Here is a 21882-nt window from a genome sequence, read left to right as displayed (position 1 = left end):
GTGCATTTGAAATGTTCTTTCTGAAAACTGGTAAATACAAAATGTTCAGAATATTTTCAATGCTGGAGGTAATAGGTTGTTGATAGGGTAGTGGGGCAATGCAAAAGGATGCGAGGGGTTGGCAGGATTGCAAAACTGATGTACAGAGGCATGCAAAAGTTTGGGCACCCCAGTCAAAATTTCTGTTACTGGGAATAGCTAAGCAAGTAAAAGATGAACTGATTTCCAAAAGGCATAAAGTTAAAGATGACACATTCTTTAATGTTTTTAAGCAGGAAAATTTTTACTTCCATCTTTTACAGTTTCAAAATAACAAAAAAGGAAAAGGGTCCGAAGCAAAAGTTTGGGCACCCCGCATGGCAGTACTTAGTAACACCTCCTTTGGCAAGAATCAGAGCTTGTAAATGCTTTCTGTAGCCAGCTAAGAGTCTTTCAATTCTTGTTTCGGGGATTTCACCCATTCTTCCTTGCAAAAGGCTTCTAGTTCTGAGATTCTTGGGCTGTCTTGCACGCACTACTCTTTTGAGGTCTGTCCACAGATTCTCGATGATGTTTAGGTCAGGGGACTGTGAGGGCCATGGCAAAACCTTCAGCTTGCACTTCTTGAGGTAGATTGTGGATTTTGAGGTGTGTTTAGGTTCATTATTCTGTTGTAGGAGGCATCCTCTTTTCATCTTCGGCATTTCTTCATGCATGTATTTACAGACGGTGTGATGTTTGCTTCCAGAATTTGCTGGTATTTAATTGAAATCATTCTTCCCTCTACCAATAAATGTTCCACGTGCCACTGGCTGCAACACAAGCCCAAAGCATGATCAATCCACTCCCGTGCTTAACAACTGGAGAGGGGTTCTTTTCATGAAATTATGCACCTTTTTTTCCTCCAAACATACCTTTGCTCATTGCAGCCAAAAAGTTCTATTCAAAAGGTTCAAAGGAACATCTGAACAAGCCTGATGCATCTTGGAAACAAGTCCTGTGGACTAATGAACTTAAAATAGAACTTTTTGGCAAAGAAATTTTAGAATTGGGATTGGGCTTAGAGTTTTCACAAGGAGTGGACTTGGGCCTAACCTCCTATCCCAGAACATGAATTGACAGGAAATAGTATCTACTGCATTCCAGAGCAATGATTTCCTCAAAAATGTTGTCCTTCCCTGAAAATTCAGAAATAGCGCCTTGTAGCCCTGTCATTAATATACATCAAAAGCAGTGGTCCATGTACATGGGAACGCAACAGTATGCTTCTTTCTAGAGTAAAACAGAACTGTCCACTACTTCTGATTTCCTGTCACTTAGCCAACTTTCTATCCATACTGCTAAAGTATCCCTCTGGATTTTCTATACTTAGCCCACTTTTATTTGTCTTACCTGGCTGGCATGTTTTAAGGTCTTTTTTTTCAACCCGTGCTTTTACTTTCTTTGGTCATTGAGTGAATAAAGACTTTGTGGGAATAACACCTACAAATGTGGCTTAAAGATGGGCAAAAATTGAACCTCAACATTCATAATTGCAAGATTTCCAAATGAGATTTGGAAAGAAAATCAAATGGCAGAGCACTAGCTGTAGAATTTGTAGAAGACCCTAGATGCCAAAACTGTAACCATGTTGAGATGAAAGGAGTAGCTTGCATGTCTCATGAAATAAACAATTATTTAAGACAAGAATGGATGGGAAAAAATGCCAGACCCAGGCAAAATGTATCCCATATTCCGAACGATCATCGTGTCCCTCTCTCTTCTGGCTATAGTGAGAGGACTAGCAAATCAGCAGATGTAGTACATTGTTTCTCGGGTTTTCACAGGCCAGATGGCGCCACATTACTGGTGAGCAAATCAGGACTTCGACATGTTAGACAAGTGATGCGCTACACTATCAATGCCTTGCTTAAATCTAAGTACCAACACAAAACAAAAGGGTCAGGACACCAAGGAAAAGAGGAATTAAAAATTAAGCTTAGTCAGAGATTGCAAAGTATAATGGTTGATGGATCTTCAATGACCGGAGGGCTATGATTAGTGGCATCTTGCACGGTTTAGCAATTGTCTCCTTGATTTTCATTGTATCACAATGTCCCATATAGGAGCTATGACTGTCTGCAAACGATAATGATGTTGGCAATATAGCTGATAGTGAAGTTCGAGAGTGTAGGAAAATACAATAGGGCTGGCTGGAGGGCAATATCAATAAAAAAGAATGTGTAATCCAGTGTTCCTGGGGAGGGAGAACAGTGAACAAGTCACAGAGTACAGCATGGAAACAGACAGATCACATTGACCAAAATGCCTATCTAAACTAGTCGCATTCTCCTAATGGAAGGATATCAGAGAAATCCTTGAATGCAAGTCCTCGGATCCCACAAATTAACTGAGTATGCCTGCTTACCAGTTCATCTAAAGGAAAGTACATGAGCAAGTCACGATAACTATACAAAACTAGCATTAAACTACAGTTACAGTCTGATCATCACACAAGGATGACAACACTACAGCAACCTGAAGAGTTCAAGCATTTTATGTCAGCTCAACACCCCTGCAAGAGCATTAATAGCTGACCTTGCCAGCAATAAATCTTACCAATCTTTTGCACTTTAAGAACCTTAAAGTTATGCAATGAAAATCGGTTCTCCAAACATTTTCATACTAGAATCTGATTCACCGCATATTAGTCCAAATGGAATTGTTAAACTTGTGAGATTACTTCTGTTAACCACTGTAAATATTAGTGCTTCTTCCCACCACTAAATTTTTCCTTCATCATTTAAAACTGCTTTTTGCACACCCTATGCTAAGATATTTGAGATCTTGTACTCCTTAAGGAAAAAATAAAATCTGTGATTGAGTGGGAGGTTGGGTCTGGAAGAGGCTAGAATTAGCAAGGAATGTGTAGTTTACTTTACTCTGCTCCTGACACATGAAATACAGGCATAAAAAGAGCTTTGTTTTTGTTTGCAATGAACAAGGCTCGCTTATGCTGTGTGCAGATGATCAAGGTACCAACACCCTATACTTTAGTAAGTGCAGCTCACCATTCCAGGTAGATATGGACAATTTCAGAGAAATACACACTGGGAATTACTGGAGAAAGAAAGAAAGAAAGACTAAAATGGTACTGCAATGCCCAGCCACTAGAGACCCAAAGCACAAGACTTAATGAAACCAGTTTGAAAATTAGTGACATTCACAATTTGATAACAGCAGTAATTTAGGATCATCTTAAAAAACTGTTGGGAGGGCCAACAGCTAGTTGGTTGGAGGAGATCTTTTCTGGGACATTATGGACAATGAACAAGATCAACAGTGCCCATGTTTGTGGGAGTTATAATCACAGCATAATTAGTTAATAAATATATAAAGTTGTTAGTTTAGGGGTACATCCAATTCAAAAATGTTACATCAGCTCCAAACTGGCTTAAAATTTTAACTAATTCAAACACTGCCCCTTAGTTACATTTATTTCAGACTGCTCACCTAATCAGTACTCAGCGTTATAATTCCTGAGGTTTGCATTGAATGCACTACTGTTTGGTATTACCCAGAATCATAATCAGATCACATGGCTCTTTCCAGCTGAAGCCAGAGTAAAGAAAAAGGTAACTGCATAAGGTATTGCTGTTGAATGGACTGAACTATGCAGCTTACTACTACTGCATATTTTCGATTGACCTCCTTATTCATTTGGGAATTGACTTGTACAATTTCTCACATGCAAACAGTACAAGCTCGGAGTGCTCAGGGGCTCCAAGTTTCAGGACCCAGGTCAGACTGTTATGCAACTTTCATTGCTAGGAGTTGAAGTGTCACTATTGCTCTTACTCACACTCACTACACAACTAATTCAAGCCATTCTGAGACTCAAGAGATTGCAGATGCTCGACTATGGCATGATGAACAATGAACTCAGTGGGTCAAGCAGCATCTCAGGGGGCAAAATGAATTGTCAATGCTTTGGGTCCAAACTCTGAATCAAGTTTAAGTGGAGAGGGGAGAAAACTAGTATAACTCGAACCAGGTAGGGGAAGGGCAAGAAACACCTGTGAGAAAACTGTAAAGTCTATCTCCATACGGCTGGGCACGAACAATGTGTTTCCTAATTTTAGGAAACCCTCCCCTATGGCAGGTTCTTCCCATCCCTCATCCCTTCTTAGGAGTCTCCTGCAGATCCCTCCCCCATTTTTGTCACCTTTACCCCCACACAAATCCACCCCTCCCCCAGCAAATTAGCCACCTTTGTCCCCTTCCTGGTTCCATCCACATACCAAACACACAGTTTACCCACAGGCTTCCTCCTATCCTCCTCACCTTCATCTAGTTCTAGGTAGTTCCATCTGCCCATCACTTCTCCCCTAATGGTTCCTATCATCACCGTCTTTACTTATCAAATTCCAAAACTAGTAGCCTTTGCAGTCCTGCTCATCTCCCTCCAGCAGCTGTATCCAACCACCAGCCTCATCCACCATTCACCTGCCACTCTCTCCCAATTCCACTCTACTGCAACCTGCTCATCATACCTTCCACAGTCCACCAATAGCCTCTTGTCTCACCCCTCCCTTTGTCCTCTTTCAGACATCCCACCCTGCAAAAACTCATTTCAGGGAGATAGCACCCCCACACCCCCGTCGACCTCCAAGGGTGCATGCATACTGGACATTTGATAATGAAAGAACACAACAGTTTATTTGACAAATAGATCAATACAGCAGCTCCTTAGCAGCTAGCCAGCTAGTTTAAATAATGTTAGCTATGCTAATGAATGAATGACACCTGTTAAACTCACCTCAACATGTCTTTTACAGTCCTAACCCATCACAGGCAATAGAAAAGTCACTGTTGCAAACAGTGCAGCGAGCAACACTGTCATTATTTTTGACCCCTATTAGGCAGAGGTACACTTTAGTGTAGTCTGGGGTGAAGTGTGTTTTATATCTTTTCTTGAAACACTTTGCCACAGCAGTGCAGAACACGAAACTGAACTGATGGAGAGACAGAGGTCTACTGTAAAGCCCGTCCACAGAGAAAACTGATGGGTCTACTTAGCACAGAGAGACCAATCAGGATGCTCACTCTTGCTCCCGCTCCCGATCTCGCTCCTGCTCTCCCTCTCATTTCCGGGATATTGTATATAATTTGTGGGCGTCAGGGAGCTGCTACTAATATGCGGGAGACTCCCGGAACTTCCGGGAGAGGTGGGATGTCTGCTCTTTACACAATCTCCTCCCTTCTCAGTCCTCATGCTTGGACATTTCTGTTCCTCCCACAGATACTGTTTGACTCACTGAGTTCCTCTGGTACATTGATTCATTCATTCTGGGGCATATTTATTATGTTCAGCTAACATTGTGACAAATGACATGGTTAATCTGAGGATAGTATTAATACCCTGGTTTCTGCTAAAACTCCACCCATCCAAGCAGGTCCATTCCTACAAAATTTCAAAATCTTAAACACTAGAATTCATTCACTTTTCTTTAATGAAGGTTGTCTGCCAAAATTGGCTGCTCAGTGTGCCAGGACTTGCTGTCCAGAGGGCCCCCTCCAAACCGTGCTGAGTGAGGTAAGTTCTCTGACAGAGCAACTATTGTTTAGCTTTTAATATAAAGTGCAACAGTAAAACTTATTTTAAAAGCAGATAACATTTTTTAAAAAAAAACACACATAATCAACCAAAGAATTTAATAAAAGCAATCAATTTATTTGTTTTCTAGGTTCAGTCCCCTCCCCGTTCTCAATACATAGTTAGTTTTAAGCCAGCTTCGGGGCTTGTTCTCAAGCACATTCCCTACAAACCCCCAGTTTAGGCTCTTACTTTCTGCCCACTGCTTACATACAGCGTTGTTGAGTTTGCATCTTATAAATTTTATTTATATTTACAGAATGTAACTGGCCCTTCTGGCCCAACGTTATTGAAAATGACAACTGTTCTTAGGACCCAAGATCAGCCAGAGGTACATCTCCCAAAAGCAAGCATAATCTGGAGCACAAACTCTTCTAAGCCTCAATGAGTAAGGGCTTTTAAAAAAAAAGACAAAGGTCAAGAGTGCTAAGGGAGTCATGGATGACTGGGGCTGAGTATGTTATTGGATGGATTACAAGTGCAATGGAAACTACTTTGGGGAACTTTAAGCACCATCTGATCCTACATTAAATGCTGTGATTAACACACTTCAATGGCTCCCTTTACCTTGACTTATTTAGCCATTTGCACCACTAACTAATGATCTGTTCAGAAGCAAATTGAGAACAATTTACTATAGCAGCACCACAATCACCCAACCAGCAAAGCACCTCGATTAGAATGTAATTTAGCCCATAAACACTGGAAGAACTCGGCAAATCAGGCACTATTGCAGAAGTGGAGTAAAGAGTCAATTTTTCTGGTCGAGATCCAGAGTCAGGATTGAAAGGAAAGGGGGCAGAAGCCAGAACAAGGTGGGGCAAGGGGAAGAAGTACAAGCTGGGAGGGGACAGGTGCAAGACGTAAAGAGCTGAAGGAGGAATCTAACAGGAGAGGACAATACATCATGGAAGAAAGGGGAACCAGAGGGAGGTGATGAGCAGGTGAGCAAAGGATGCAAGAGGGTAACCAGAATGTGAAATGGAAAAAGAGGGGTGGGGGGGGGGGTAAGAAAAACAAATGACCAGAAGTTGAAGAAATTGATATTCATGCCATCAGATTGGAAGTTACCCATTCTTAATGCGCTGCTCCTCCAATTCAAGTTTGGCCTCATCTTGGCAGTAGTAAACAACACACCAACATCAGAAGCGGTGACCAGGAAATTCAGACTGATAATGAAAACATAACTAGTAAAGTAAGCCACCCATGACTTGCCTGTTGGAGGTGACTAACTCTTAAATGCATCTTCATTTCAGGAGAGAAAATAAATGCTAGCCATACCAGTGAATCTGGGTGGTTAAAGCATCTCAGAAACTGCTGCCCTCCTGGGATTTTTATGCACAACCATCTCTCAAGCAGGGGTCCTAACCTAGGGTCCACAGACCCCTTGGTTTATGGTAGGAGTCCATTGTATAAGGAAAGTTGGGAGCCCCTGCTCTAAGAGTTTAAAGAGAATGGTGCAAAAAAAAAACATCCAGCATCAGGACAGTGTGTGGTAGCTGTTTAAAAATCTTAAACTAAAGATTCTGCAGATGCTGGAAAACCTGAACAACATACACTTATACTGCAAAACCATTTGTCACTACTGATCTTCAGGGAAAGAAATTGCCACCCTTGGCAGGGTTTATGAAACTACAGAACAGTAGCAATGGTTTCAACTTAATTCAACGGGTCATACATTTGTTTAAAAATCTCTCTGAGAATAGCATACAGCATCATCCCAAACGCGAGGAATTCAGCAAGTCAAGCAGCATCTATGGAGAAAATAAGCAGTTGATGTTTTGGACCAAGATCTATCTGCCTGATCTGCTAATGCTAGGTGCTTCATTAGGTGCTGTTCTTTTACATAGCAGCAACATTACAAATGAGTGGCTAGCTGGGTATTCAAGTGGATCTGGTATCACATGTAGGCCAAACTAGATAAGTACAGTGTAGCAAATTTCCCCCCATTGAAAAATATTTGTGAACCAGATTGATCTATTATTATGTAGTTCTGGTCATTACTCACTTTTGCTGCAAAGCCCCTTTGTCACCACTGATCTTCACGGATGCAACGAGCAAATTAACCTTGATGAGGACTCCCAAATCCATTTTCACCTCTGATTGCTCAATTTTCTCGTTTAGAAAATAACCTATGCTTTTATTCTTCCTACTCAAGCGCATGATCATATACTTCCCTACAATAGGCTACAAAATTACTTCTTGAAAATCTGATTTAATTGCTTTGCACAATAGACTCTAGTAGGGATATTTCAAACAGTGGTTTGGTGGACCATGACTAAATAATGTGCTAGGCTAGTTTAGGAACACAAGAGACTACAGTTGCTGGAACCGGGAACAAAAAATAGTAAACTGCTGGAAAAAAAACAAAGGAGTTAAATTACTCAAGCACAATGTCGATCTCTATTGAGCGAGCAACCTAATTGGCCTGCATTAGAAGGCAGCTCATTTACTGTTGTATGAAACTCAATCTAACAATTCCCACTGTCACAGTGAAATGCACTCTGTGGCAACAAAGGGACAGAAGACAACTCTGGTCAAGACCCTGCTTCAGAACTGAGAGTAGAGAAAGGAGAAGATAACTTCTAGAAGTGGGAGGGAGGGGTGAGGCCGAGATTAGTAGGTGATAGGTGAAACCAGATGAGGGAGTGATGACTAAATCAGAGTTCAGGTTTCCTGTGACAGGGGACTCCCTACTGACACCCTTAAAAGTCAACTGCAGCTCCAAAAAAACCAAAGCAGCTCTGCACCTAGGAGAAGCAGTCTGTTTAGTGACACCCCACCAACAAAACAACATCCACCACTGCCATATCACGGCTGCAATAAATACCACCTACACTATTGTGCTTGGACCACAATTTACAGCACCTCCCAAACCCATGATGGCTATCAACAGACAAGGAGCAGCTACATGGGAACTCACTGCTTTTAGGTTGCCCTCTGGCAAAATCCAAATCCTGGAACTCACTAGGATCGCCTGTAGCAATACTAACTATTCAAACAACAGGAATTCTGCAGATGCTGGAAATTCAAGCAACATACATCAAAGTTGCTGGTGAACGCAGCAGGCCAAGCAGCATCTATAGAAAGAGGTGCAGTCGACGTTTCAGGCCGAGACCCTTCGTCAGGACTAACTGGAGGAAGAGTGAGTAAGGGATTTGAAAGTTGGAGGGGGAGGGGGAGATCCAAAATGATAGGAGAAGACAGGAGGGGGAGGGATAGAGCGGAGAGCTGGACAGGTGATAGGCAAAAGGGGATACGAGAGGATCATGGGACAGGAGGTCCGGGAAGAAAGACGGGGGGGGGGGTGACCCAGAGGACGGGCAAGAGGTATATTCAGAGGGACAGAGGGAGAAAAAGGAGAGTGAGAGAAAGAATGTGTGCATAAAAATGAGTAACAGATGGGGTACGAGGGGGAGGTGGGGCCTTAGCGGAAGTTAGAGAAGTCGATGTTCATGCCATCAGGTTGGAGGCTACCCAGACGGAATACAAGGTAACTTATTCAACCCCACTTTCCTAGAGGCAGGGCCAACTAGCTTTGCCAGTGACAAAGATCTCCCAAAAAGTTATAAACAGTGGTATCCAAATTACTCAAGCACCATGTCGACCTCTGCTGAGCGAGCAGCCCAATTAGCCTGCATTAGAAGGCAGCTCATCTACTGTTGCGTGAAATTCAATCTAACAATTCCCACCATCACAGTAAAATGCACTCTGCTTAAGATGCAAGCAGATCATGCACCAAGTTTAATTTATGATTCTACAATCTTTCTCATAAATCAATAGACAAAATTGCATTTAGTGTGCAATTTAAATCTAAACATTTTAAATTGTGCAATTTAAATCTAAACCTTTTAAATTGTATCATAGAGCATCAGTATTGAGAGCTCCCATATTGATGAATCTAACAGACACTCAAGTGGACTGTAACCAAATCTGCTGTCAAGGATTAGATAGGAAAGCAAGTTGTCAATTAACTTAACTTACAGCCCCTACACAACTTTGGCAGGTAAGTATATTGCTGGATTTTTTCTCACATTGGATAATAAGAAAATACAGTGGATTCAGTTTAATGGTAGCAATCAAAACTATAAGTTACTATATTAAACACTTTTTCCTCAGATACAATCACTGCAATTAATAGCCTGCAACTTCCCATTCAGAGGAACCACCTGTATGACCTGACAGTTTTGCAGTGTAAACTGAAGTCGCAAAGATACAGGATGATTGCAGCGAGATGGGTACAAGCCAAATTGAGGTAATGGGGTCCGGGCCCGCACCCGAGTGCGGGAAGTGAGCCAATGCTGGAGCCACTTGGAGGTGATTTGATGCAGCAGAACTGAGGCAAGGCAGAGACAAGGCGGATGTGCCCAGGACCAGGTTCAACAGTGAGGAATGAGCTGAAGTTTGCCATTTTGTAGATTATACATATTTTTAAGTTAACATGGATGCATGAAGGTCAGTATTCCACTTGAGCTGTTAAAGATTGCCTGTAAAGTTGGCATGGCTCCAACCTAGAAGGAATGCTTTGCTCATTTGAGTCAGTTCAAAAGTATATTTACCACTGAGTGTATCCTTTTCCTCAATAATGAACTATGGCCAAGTTTATTTTCATGGCATAAAATGTTAAAAATGACAGTTTGTATCTATTATTCAAGGTAATCATAAATTTGGGTGGTGCCCCAGTTAGTCATTCTTTCAATATGTTTGACTCTTGTTACTGATTCTTCAAAGATGGAAAGTTTAATTCTTTTACTGGAATGATTGAGGTGTCTGAGATGTGATTTTGCATATTTATTTCCTTCCAAGAGAGTTCAGTGCCTATTTCCAGAAACATTGTCTTCTGGCTTTACTACACTTAGTTCTGAGACACCAACTGACGTTTCTCTTAGTTTCTGGAAATGACAAACCTCAAGTAAAGCCATGGCAGAATTTCTGACTAACACCTGTGAAATGAAAGTTTAGCATTCGGGTCTATCTCCTGGTTTGGTCTGATAATGGCATATACACCAAATGGCAGAGAGTGAACTAAATATTGAGACCTAACACCATCATCTCAGTTGTGGTTCTCCCTTCAGCCATCAAATTAAAGCTTTGCCATGCCATCTAATCCATCTCTGCAACAATTTTATGATGACTTAATTTATGTGCTCTTACCATTAAACCCTTGTGTTTGGATTTCTTTTTCCGGCTGTATTCTTGTTTTGTGCATATTTTAAGTTTTGGTTGGTTCAAATTTAAAAAAACAGAATACAGTGGATTCTGGTTCATTGGGACTCATAAGGACCAGGACATTTTGGCCCAATGAACTGACTGTCCCAATTAGCAAAGTTTCATGGAAATAGGTAAAAAGGTATAAAAAGAAACAAACTACTACTTAACTGAGTAACAAATTATGTTTTTAAATGAAATACAAGTTGAGTAACCCTTATCCAAAATGCTCAGGGCTGGAAGTGTTTCAGATTTCGGATTTTGGAATATATAAGAAAGGCTGGGATTCCACTATTTCTGACTGAATTTATGTGCTACCAGTAATCAGTCTTTGTGTCTTACACTTGTTTGTCACACATATGTAGCCATTCAGCATGTTTTTTTCTTCAGCGAAAATCCTGGTAAATTGAATTAATTTCCCCTGCTCAATGATCAGCACTTTATCATCACAAATCTCTTAAATTTAATGCATGCCTTAATCTCCGCAACCAGCCTGATGAATATTCACAATTACCATCAATTTTCAGTTCATTGTGATAGATTTTTGCTTGTTTCATGATCAACATGCTGTCAAATGACATACATTCACTGTGGTAATGAACCTATACTTTCAATATATAATTGAGTTCTTCACTTTTCACTTAATGTGATGTTTTTCTATTTTTCATTCATTTCTGTTCTTTACATATGTGATGTCACTTCTGGTCTGTCTGTTGGGTGCAGACACCTACACACCTCCTGGGAACCTTCCCAATGTCTTGTGGAATTTCCCATTTGAGACATATCAGTAAATAAATTGTGGATAAGGGTACTCAACCTATAGAGAATAAATGAGAACACTATTAAAACTACTACAATATATAAAACTGTTAGTTATTCAATGTACACTGACATGTTCTTTTCATTGACTATAAATGAAAGTCAGTGCAAGCACCTAGTGCAGGTAATGGACTGCCTTCAAACAGTGCTTTTGACAATTGCATCCTCCAAATCTTCATTTTAATTGTAATATTCAAGACGATGGTCAAAACCTTCAAATTCTTCATAGTTCCGAACTTGTTGATATAATAAAACTAATTCATTTTCACTCCCAGTTGAGCAAAACAGTTTCGAATTGTCTTACTGGTAATTACTCACCAACTATCAGGGACAAAAATCACTACTTTTTCAACACAAACATGCTATTTAACAACTGTTCGCTCTGAGCTAATGACCACATGACATGCATGCGACTGACACTAGTTCGAAAATGTCTCCTGTCCCAATTAAGTGGCATGGTGCCCCAAATAAATAAAGGAAATCCCAGCTACTTTCTGGATTGGTTCTGTACTTTAAGAGTTGTTCTGAATAAGTGGCTGGCCTTGATTAACTGATGGCCCAATTAACCGGAATCCACTGCATCTATTGGATTGGGAATTGTGCACAGACCTGTGGATTTTATTTCCATCTGGAAAAAGTGGACACAGGGCAAATGTACTATGTATTGCTATACATCATGCTACCAATTAAAGTTCTGTCTTGACTTATCAATTTGCAGCTAAGGTTTTAAATTAAACCTCCTCCATCCACTGCCATTAAATGTGAATGTCAAATACCTTTGAGTTTCAGAAAGTATCTGTGTATCACTCCTCCCCCTGAAATTTATACTTTCAATATCAGGTTTCATAAAACATTCTGAGTGTTGCTTCTACTGTCACATGACCCTTGGCTTATCATTCCAACCCAAAACCAACAGCATCAAGCATGAGAGTGCTGTGTTACCTTCCCCATAAGTAATTATTTTATTGTAGGTGGAAGACTTGGTTACTGGCATTCAGAGCATTGGACACTCATGTTTGCATAATTATGTTCACATAACTCAAATCCATTTCTTAATGTCGGATGCAATAGCAAACTTAAAAGCAAATCCCTCCTTAGCTATAGCCTTTAGTTAAATATTTGTAGGTAAAAATTTGTGGGGATCTTTAGAATCTATGTGAGGAAACTGCTAACAATAACTAAATATAGATATCTGAATGTCGAGCAAGCAGTAAATGAAGGGAATCAGTAGCTTGATTTGTATCTTCGGCAGAAATGGATTTACCAAATGGAATTTGGTTGCCACAATGTAATGTGATGTAGATTCTTTTTAGATACAGCTTTTTGTTTCAATGCTTGCAGTACAGTTGTCCAATGTGCAGACTCCAAGGCTTCTGTGCAATTAGGGTTGAACAATTAATGTGGTATCCACATTAGTAAAAGAATTCATGAGCAACGCACACAAACTGCTGAAGCAACTTAGCAGGTCAGGCAGCATCTGTGGAGGGGAATAAAAAAGCCACCATTTTTAGGGTGTTTTCCTTCTCCTAGATGAGCTGCCAACCACAGCTAATGAACCTCATCTGGCAAAAAAAAACTATTTAAAAAAAAACATACATTAATTACCACATACTCCCAAGAGTAACTAATTAGAAATCACTATCTCAAACATAAGTGTTCCAATGACTGCCAAATGGCAGGAATAATAACGGTCATGGAGATTTCCTGCTGTAATTCTGGATTGAGAAATTCCACCCAGCGTCTCAGCTGCACCTAATCTGGCTTAATGCCTTCGTAAAAGAACCACATAAAACTACACCAACCGAGAAAAAGTAATAAGCAAAAAATCAAACTCAGACATGGTTTAAAATTTGATTGTACAAGATATATCACTCCATCTCAATAGCATTCAAAGTACTGCTCTTCTCACCGCTGAAATACCTCGCAGATTTTAATTAGCCTCGTGTCCAAATACAACTCCATTGCAGGAATAAAAATAAAATATAATCATCAACCTGAACACTGACAGCTTCTTAACCCCCACCACCGCCCCTCCCTCAAATACTGTCAGATCTGCTGAGTGTTTTCAGTATTGCTTTATTTCATATTTCCAGCATCTGCAGTATACATTTAAAAAGTAATTATGATGCAGAATATCACATAATTATCCCTTGCTTGAGAAGCAAACCTCAGGAATTCATAAGGTTACACTGAAGTTTGGAAATGAAAGCTGAGTTATTGAAGAATTAATTGCAGCCTCTTTATTTTAAAGATCAATTTAATTCAAGTGTTTGAAGTTTCAATACAAGGGCACTTTCCGCTATATTATCCAGTGCACTAGTTATGATGCAGTATGCTATAAGGTCCAAGGAAAATGTCTAGTCTGCATTGTAGATCATGAACCTACAACTTCAGCCTTTTTCTAAAAATTTGTGCTAACTACCCTTTGTCGTTAAAAGTAATTTTTTTCCCCCCACAGCTGCTGAAAACTCAATGGGCAAAGAAGCGAGAATCACTAAACCCTGTGTTGGCTGCTCTACACAAAAACGACCGGTTCCATCTGTGAGAGGTTGGGGCCACCTTGAATATAAAGCATTTTGCTGCAGAGTAGAACTTTGCAATAAGATTCCAAAAATTCATTCTGTTGCAGGACACCAGTTGGGCCCAGATCTAAACAGGATTCTGCACCATTCAGCTGCCCATTCTATGGTTCATTCTTCTACTGCTAACATCAGGGCACCAGAGAGTCCATGATTAACAGTTTCTCTCTGGCCCAATACAAGGATCTCTTTACTTAAATATTAAGAAAAAGGCTTGAACTATCATCACTCATTCCACTTCCCAAAAGCCTGCAGTTGTATCATCACATTTCCCTTACAGAATCTGCATCATTCTGAGGTTAGTTCCAACTGGAACTTCTGAGACCACAAAGATTATTCATTTTGCAAGTTAGAGAACATTGTGTAATAGGTGGCATTGTTGAATATGTAGCCAGATAGTATATTGACAAAGATCTGGGGGAAATATAAAATAGGAAAACTGGAGATGAGTCTGTGTCTAATGATGAAGAAATGGAAAGGGACACTTTGAAAAAGATGGGATAGAACAAGCAAACCAACCCAAACATTAAGGTCCCCCACAACCGCACCCACAGCTGTGTCACCACCCACGGCTCCAATCTGCTAATTGAATTTGCCGATGACACTAATTGATTGGCTTAATCTCAAACAATAATGAAGTGGCCTACAGGGAGGAATTCACCTCTCTGACACAGTGGTATCAAGAAAACAACCTCTCCCTCAATGTCGCAAAAACAAAGGATTACAGGAGGAATGGAGATGGGCTAACCCCTATTGACATCAATGAATCTGGGGTCGAGAGGGTGAACAGCTTTAGTTCTTTGGCATTCACATCACTGAGGACCTCACGTGGTCTGTACATACCAGCAATGTGGTGAAAAAGGCACAATAGTGCCTCTTTCACCTCAGACAGTTGAGGAAGTTTGGTATGGGCCCCCAAATCCTAAGGACTTTCTACAGGGGCATAATTGAAAACATCCTGACTGGCTGCATCACTGCCTAGTATGGTAACTGTACTTTCCTCAACCGCAGGACTCACAGAGAGTGGCGTGGACAGCCCAGCACATCTGTAGTTGTGAACTTCCCATAATTCAGGACATTTACAAAGACAGGTGTGAAAAAGGGCCCATAGGATAATTGGGGACTCAAGCCATCCCAACCACAATCTATTCCAGCTGCTACCATCCGGAAAACAGTACCGCAGCATAAAAGCCAGGATGGGACAGCATCTTCCACCATTGTTACAGTAACTGTTCTATTTATTATAATTACTATGATTGGACATTGCACATTTGGATGGAGATGTAACAAAGATTTTTACTCATACATATGAAAGATGCAAGAAATAAAGTCAATTCAATTCAATAAAGTTGTTCCACGACAACTTTGTATGTCAGTGATTTGGATGACAGAATTGACAGCTTTGTGGCCAAGTTTGCGAATGGTATGATGATAGGTGGAGGGACAGATAGTGTCGAGGAAGCAAGAACTCTGCAGAAGGACTCTGACTGGGAGAATGGGCAAAGAGGTGGCAGATGGAATATAGTACAGGGGGGGGTGTATGGTCACTTTGACAGACAGAATAAAAGTGTAGACTACTTTCTAAACAGGGAGAAAATTCGGAAGTCCAATGTGCAAAGGTGTTTGGGAGCCCTTGTGCAGGATTCCCTAAAGGTTAACTTGTAGGTTGAGTCAGTGGTGAGGAAAGCAAATGCAATGTTAGCATTCATTTTGAGAGAACTAGAATGTAAAAGGATATAATGTTGAGGCTTTATAAAGCACTGGTGAGGCTTCACTTGGAGTATTGTGAGCAGTGTTGGGTCCCTTATTTAAGGAAGGATCTGCTGACATTGGGAAGAGGGAATCTCATTGAAACCTGTTAAATGTTAAAAGGCCGAGGCAGATGTGGAGAAGTTCTTTCCTGTAGTGAGGGGGGAGTCTAGGACTAGAAGGCACAGCCTCAGAATAGAGGGGTGTACATTTAGACCAGATGAGAATTTATTTAGAAAGTGGATGGTGAATCTGTGGAATTAGTTGCCACAGATGGCTGAGAAAGCCAAGTCATTGAGTATGTTTAAGGTGGAGGTCGTTAGGGCCTTGATTAGTTAGGTCATGAAAGGTTACAGGAAGATGGCAGGTGAATGGGGTTGAGGGGGAAACGGATCATCCATGATGGAATGGCAGAGCAGGTTCGATGGGCCAAATTCTGCTCCTCTCTCTTATGGACAAAACAGCCATAAAGCTAAAAGGTTACAAGTGTGTATATGCACAAAGGCAAAGGCTCATTGTTTAATCAGCAACAGAGCACCAAGTTGGAAGTAAGAGCTCGAAAGAGGATGTTTATTTAGCAAGAGCAATTCAGATGGCAAGAGAATGATAGTACCGGGCTGAGCAGGTTTAATCTGCATCTCAGTGTCCAATTTCACATCCAACATGATAGCATAACACTGCAGAGAAAAATCCTCAATGCAAGTAACCTCTCAAAGACAGCAACAATATTTGGCCATGTTCGAGAGGCTTGCTGCAACAAAATTTTAGAGTCAACTTTTCAGTTAATCCGGAGAAGAAATAAAAACACCATCTGCCAACTACCCTTGGAGGCATAATATCTTGGAATGCCTGAGTAAAACCCAATTAGCTGACATTTAGATTGAGCTGCAGGCAAGATAAAGTAAACTTTTAAACTCAGAGATACTTGGGGTTGTCAGACTGCTCCATCAATGGTTATTCTTCTCAAAATTGAGCAACCAGTCAGTAGCCTGCATCCATGCAAATTGTAAATAATCAAGGCCACAGTATTGATCCCTGTGGCACACCACTAGTTACATCGTACCAAGAAAATCACTTATGCCTACGTTAGTTAGCCAGCCAATATACGATCTCTTATTTCCCAAAACCACCTTTGACGCAAAACTTTAATACAAAAGTCTCCTAGACTCTTAATTAGGACTAAATCCACGTGTTTAAAACGCGACAAAATAACCCCTAGTTAGAAGTGTCCCCAAGCAGCAATATGCCGTTGTACAATGTTAATTCTGTCCCCACGTTTTTGGTCGAGTCACCAAACCAAAACTAATAAACTACCAGGCGAACATTTGTCATCTGCCTCAAAGTTCCAAACTTTAAAGATTGCGATGCACCAGACTTCCACATTTGGAACCACTCTATTCTCCCTTTGAAGAAGTGGTCGGGTCAACTTTTTCTTTTGCCATCTGAAGTTCACACGCCACAGCTTGACCCGGTCACATCACCTGCCCTGGCTGTCCGGGCAGAGGAAGCGTGTGCCGTGGCCAGGGCAGCACTATTTCAGCGCTGGCTCCGGGTTACCCCTCTTTCCTTTCCCCTCGGGTCTTACCTCATACGACCAAGCGCACTGCACGCCGGCAAACCTGCGCACACAGCGGCCGAGCTCCAGGTCTTCGTGAGTGGTGTACATCTCCCGCAGGCACTGCCCGATGTGAGGCAGCACCCGGCGCAGCAGCTCCCGGCTCAGCACGACGCCCGGGCCGCCCATACAGAAGTTCTCGCCCGGCTCCAGCGCCAGCTTGCCCATCTCCTCGGGGGCGCCGAGGCCGGTCTGGCCCAGGTAGAGCGGCTGGCTGCTGTTGAGGCCCCGCAGGAAGCTCTCCAGCTTCTCGCCGCGGATGTAGGTGTCGTCGTCGGCCCGCACGAACCACTCGAATTGTTGCAGGTGCCGCTCCGCCATGTACTTGAGCATCAGGAAGGACTTCTTCTGCGGCGGGTAGGTGTCGTCCACGCCGGGCAAGGCGACCAGGGGCAGCGGCAGGCTCAGGTCCGAGCCCTCGCTGGAGAAGAACTCCACCCGGCCGGGGATGTGCCGGGCCCAGGTCCGGTAGGCCGCCAGCGCCCGGCTCCTCAGGTACTTCTTGGCGCTCATCACCCCCACGTACATGAAGCGCGAGGCCGAGGCTTCGGAGGCCGACGGCGACGACGGGTGTAGTTGGCCGGCCCCGGGTCCTTGGCGGCCGCACACGGCTCGCACCCACTGGCGCTGCGCCTGCCCCAGTCCGGGGGCGCGAGGGAGGACGAGCCAGGAGGCCAGCGCGAAGCCGAGCACCAGGCCCAGTAACACGCTCAGCCAGGAGCGCCGGCACCGGGGCGCCATCCCCGGGCCCGCTCTCTCCCGACCGAGGAGGGGTGAGGGTCCCGGTCCCTCTCGCCAGCCGCTCAGCTTCGCGCCGCACTCAGCGGAGCAGCTTCCAGGGGCGGAGCAAAGCCCCGGACCGCGGCCGCTCCATGCTCCGCTCTGCGGGTTCCCAGGGCCGGCAGCAGCGCCTTTAACGCGGCCCGAAGCGCTTCGCTGATTGGTGGGTCATCCGGATCCAGCCCCCTTAAAGGTGCCATGTCAGCGGCGACTGGGGATTTAAATCCCGCCCAGCATCCAGCCCGCCGATTTAAACTCCAAAAGTTTCCTCCCTCTGGGATTTAAAGCAAATGCACCGCCGGGAATTTAAATAAACTCCAGCCCATTCCCTAGTCTTGCAAATAGAGTCCCAAACCCGGCGATTTAAACCCTACTTGCATCAGCAGCGGGTTCCCACTTAGTAAAATCAAGAGAAGGTAGGAATCTGAAACAAAACCGTGCCTGATCTTTTAGCTCAGGGCCAATTTCCACCATTTCATGGAACATAGAACAGTACATCAGGAGAACAGGGTCTTCGACTCACGATATCTGTGTCGACCATGATGCCGAATGAGCCAAATGAAACTAATCCCTTCCGTCAACACATGAAAAAAAAATCCATGTATGTTTTAAAAACTCTTGAACTCTTTATTGCGCCTGCTTCCACCTCCACGCGTATCAGCAAGTTCCAAGTACTTGCCTCCCTCGGAAACGCCTCCCCTCTCATTTTAAAGCTATGCTCTCTATATTTTGTCATTTCTACCATGGGATGAATATTCTGGCTGACTACCCTATCTATGCCTCTCATAATTTTATTAAGTTCTATCTGGTCTCCCCTTCCACCGTTTGTCTTGCTGTGTGCGGGTGGTAATGTAAGGTTTGTATAGTTGCAGGCAGGCAGAGGTCTCATAGTTGAAGCCCATCTTCTGGAGACTAACATGGAATCTAATTGAAAAGTGAAGGTACTTATAAAGCACGCGATCAAGGGATTCTCATATTTACAATATTAGTAGAGTAGAGCTACTAGGACTTGATGTCTCAATCCCTATGGTAAGTTGGCACTCTCGATGTTGGCAGTGGGCTTGGAGTGGTGACAAGGAGGGAGGGTAAGAACGTCATCGGGGTCATCAGGTGGGCACCCTCCTTCTTTGACGTTTCGTTGATAAACCCACGACGTCTCCAGAGGGCTCAACGGTGCTCCCTGGTATCCCAGATACACCCCCTCAATTCCATACCCTCCTGTCTTCATCTTGCAGCGCAGCACTGATGGCACGAATTATGATGAATAGTTTGTCAACTCAGTCATCCATCTAAACATTTCCAAATGCCCTGGCATTATTCCTTAAGTAACATCCCCAGAAAGATTTATATTTAAATCTTTTTGAAAACTGCAATGGTACCATGTACCTACATTACCTTTAAATTATTTACTTAGCAGAGAAGCACTTTCGGACATCTTGTTGAAACACAGAAGCTATCATCCACATTTTTGACTACCTCAATGTGTCAAAGTGTGTCTGACGTATAATTACTACTGTAAAATTATATCAAACTTAGAAGAGATTCAAAATCCAGCATTATCCCAAGGAAGATTTTAAATCAAGCCACGTCTGCCTATATAGAATTCCTTTTGGATTTAAACCACTACACACCTTGTCCATAAACTTAAAGACCCAATACCACCCGTATGTTGCAAACCTCTGCAATTTCCTTTGTATTTAAGGTAGCAGCAGTCAAACTAGGGGTTAAAATGAGCAACCACGAAGAGTTTAGAGCCCAAAAAACTAGCCCTTGTGCATTTAAATCCAGAATATCTCTCAAGAGTTAAACCCAACAATTTCATGGGGATTAAAACCACTGCATTTTTGGACAGTGATTGGAAGTTTAACTGAGATGTACTTACCATACGAGGAAGTGCAGCTTAGATTGACCAGGTTAATTTCTAAGATGGTAGGAACCTAGTCAACAAGGAGTTGTTTATAGTCATTATAGTTTAGGGATGGGATATATTGAAAAACTACAGTTGAAAAACTGGCTGTAAAGAGGATATTTACCCTGGCTTTGGTATCTGAAATGAGGGGTCACAGTCTCAGGATTGAATGCAAAACACTGAGGACTGTGATGGGAAGAAACTTCTCCTGTCACAGGTTGATGAACCTATGGAGTTCACCACCACTTCGGGCTGTGGTGACCAAGTCCCTGAATAAATTCAAAGAGATGGATAACTTTTCAGGCAGAAGGGTATCAAAAAGAAAGTAAGAACATGGCATAATAGTACTGAACTGGTTAAGAGCCAAATGGTCTTCAGCTGTTTTTATTTTACTCAATCTCAGTGTGACAGAGAATGGGTGAGTTTAAGGACTTAATGTGAAAGTGAGTGTTGCGTGTCGGTTTCTCTGCCGGTGAGGTAGTACAAGGGAAAAGGAGGAATGAAATACAGAATATAGTGTTACAGTTCAGAGAAAATGCAGTGCAGGCAGACAATAAGGGGTATGGCCAAGACAAGATAGATTGTACGGTCAAGAGGCCATCTTACCATACTAGGGAAAGATACTTACAGCGAAGGGATTGAAGCTGTCCTTAAGCCTGAGGCTTCTGTATCAAGACCAATGGGAGAGGTAAGAGAGAAGAGTGAATGTATTTAGGAAGTAGAAGTCTATGGAAGGGAGGTTGGTGTTTGTGATGTGCTGAATACAGTTTCTTACTGTCTTGGGCGGAGCAGTTGCCATACCAAACTGTGATGCTTTCTATGGTTCGGTTATGAAAACTGGGAAGAATCATTGGGGACGTGCTGAATTTCTTTAGCTTCCTGGGGATGTCACGGCACTCAGGTTCTTTCTTGGCCATGGCATCTATCTGACTGAACCTGAACAATATTGCATTGTGTATCCTGCACGTTTACCTGCATTGTGATCACACAGGTAATGGGAAATCGACTTCAAGCTTAAATTCCAGTTTAATTATCATCGACCATACATGAATATCCATGAATACAACCAAATGAATCAATGTTCCTCAGGGCCCAAGGAGCAAAACACAGTACCAAGTCATACACAGCACAAGGCACATATAGTACATAGAAGATAGCAGTAAACATACAGTCACATAAAAAGTGACATGTCCTGTAAATTGATGGTTCATGGGTGTTAACAGCAAGAACAAGCAGTTCTCAGCAGTCCGCATATGAACGTAGGCACATACTCAATCTAGCTTCATTCCACTGATCGAACTCTGGAGGGAAGCACTGAAGGAAGGGGGCAGCCCCCAACCCACCATGGACACTGTGCTACAACTCCTCCAAAGTCTCCTTTCTTGGACAGCTGCAACAGGCAAGCCTGCGACTTCAGGCCTAGTCCTCAGTACAACTGAGGCCACGTGGCTTCCCCCACCATCTGTCTTACAAATAAACACGGGAGAAGGACTTGCGACATTTTACATTATCAATGTCCAACAGGGTCTTGCGATCACAAGAGAAACGTACAAGGCAATCACTTGCTGTTAGACTGCAGACTGCCTTTGCGCATCAACTCTGATGAATT

General features: G+C 42.5%; 1 protein-coding gene across 2 annotated transcripts in view; it reads right to left on the bottom strand.

Annotated features, from left to right (window-relative positions):
- The window catches only part of chsy1 (chondroitin sulfate synthase 1), a 66430-nt gene extending 47936 nt beyond the window's left edge, over positions 1 to 18494 (bottom strand). For both annotated transcript variants that reach the window (XM_063065792.1, XM_063065794.1), the window contains exon 1: positions 17555 to 18494. In XM_063065792.1, the coding sequence (XP_062921862.1) occupies positions 17555 to 18325 (771 nt within the window). In that variant the 5' untranslated portion in view covers positions 18326 to 18494. The remainder of the gene's footprint in view (positions 1 to 17554) is intronic.
- Positions 18495 to 21882: the final 3388 nt, after the last annotated feature.

Source organism: Mobula hypostoma, chromosome 13 (genome assembly GCF_963921235.1).
Source record: "Mobula hypostoma chromosome 13, sMobHyp1.1, whole genome shotgun sequence".
NCBI classification, from domain to species: domain Eukaryota; kingdom Metazoa; phylum Chordata; class Chondrichthyes; order Myliobatiformes; family Myliobatidae; genus Mobula; species Mobula hypostoma.
The sequence above is the reverse complement of the archived record's forward strand: the minus strand, read 5'-3'. Positions and strand labels throughout refer to the sequence as shown.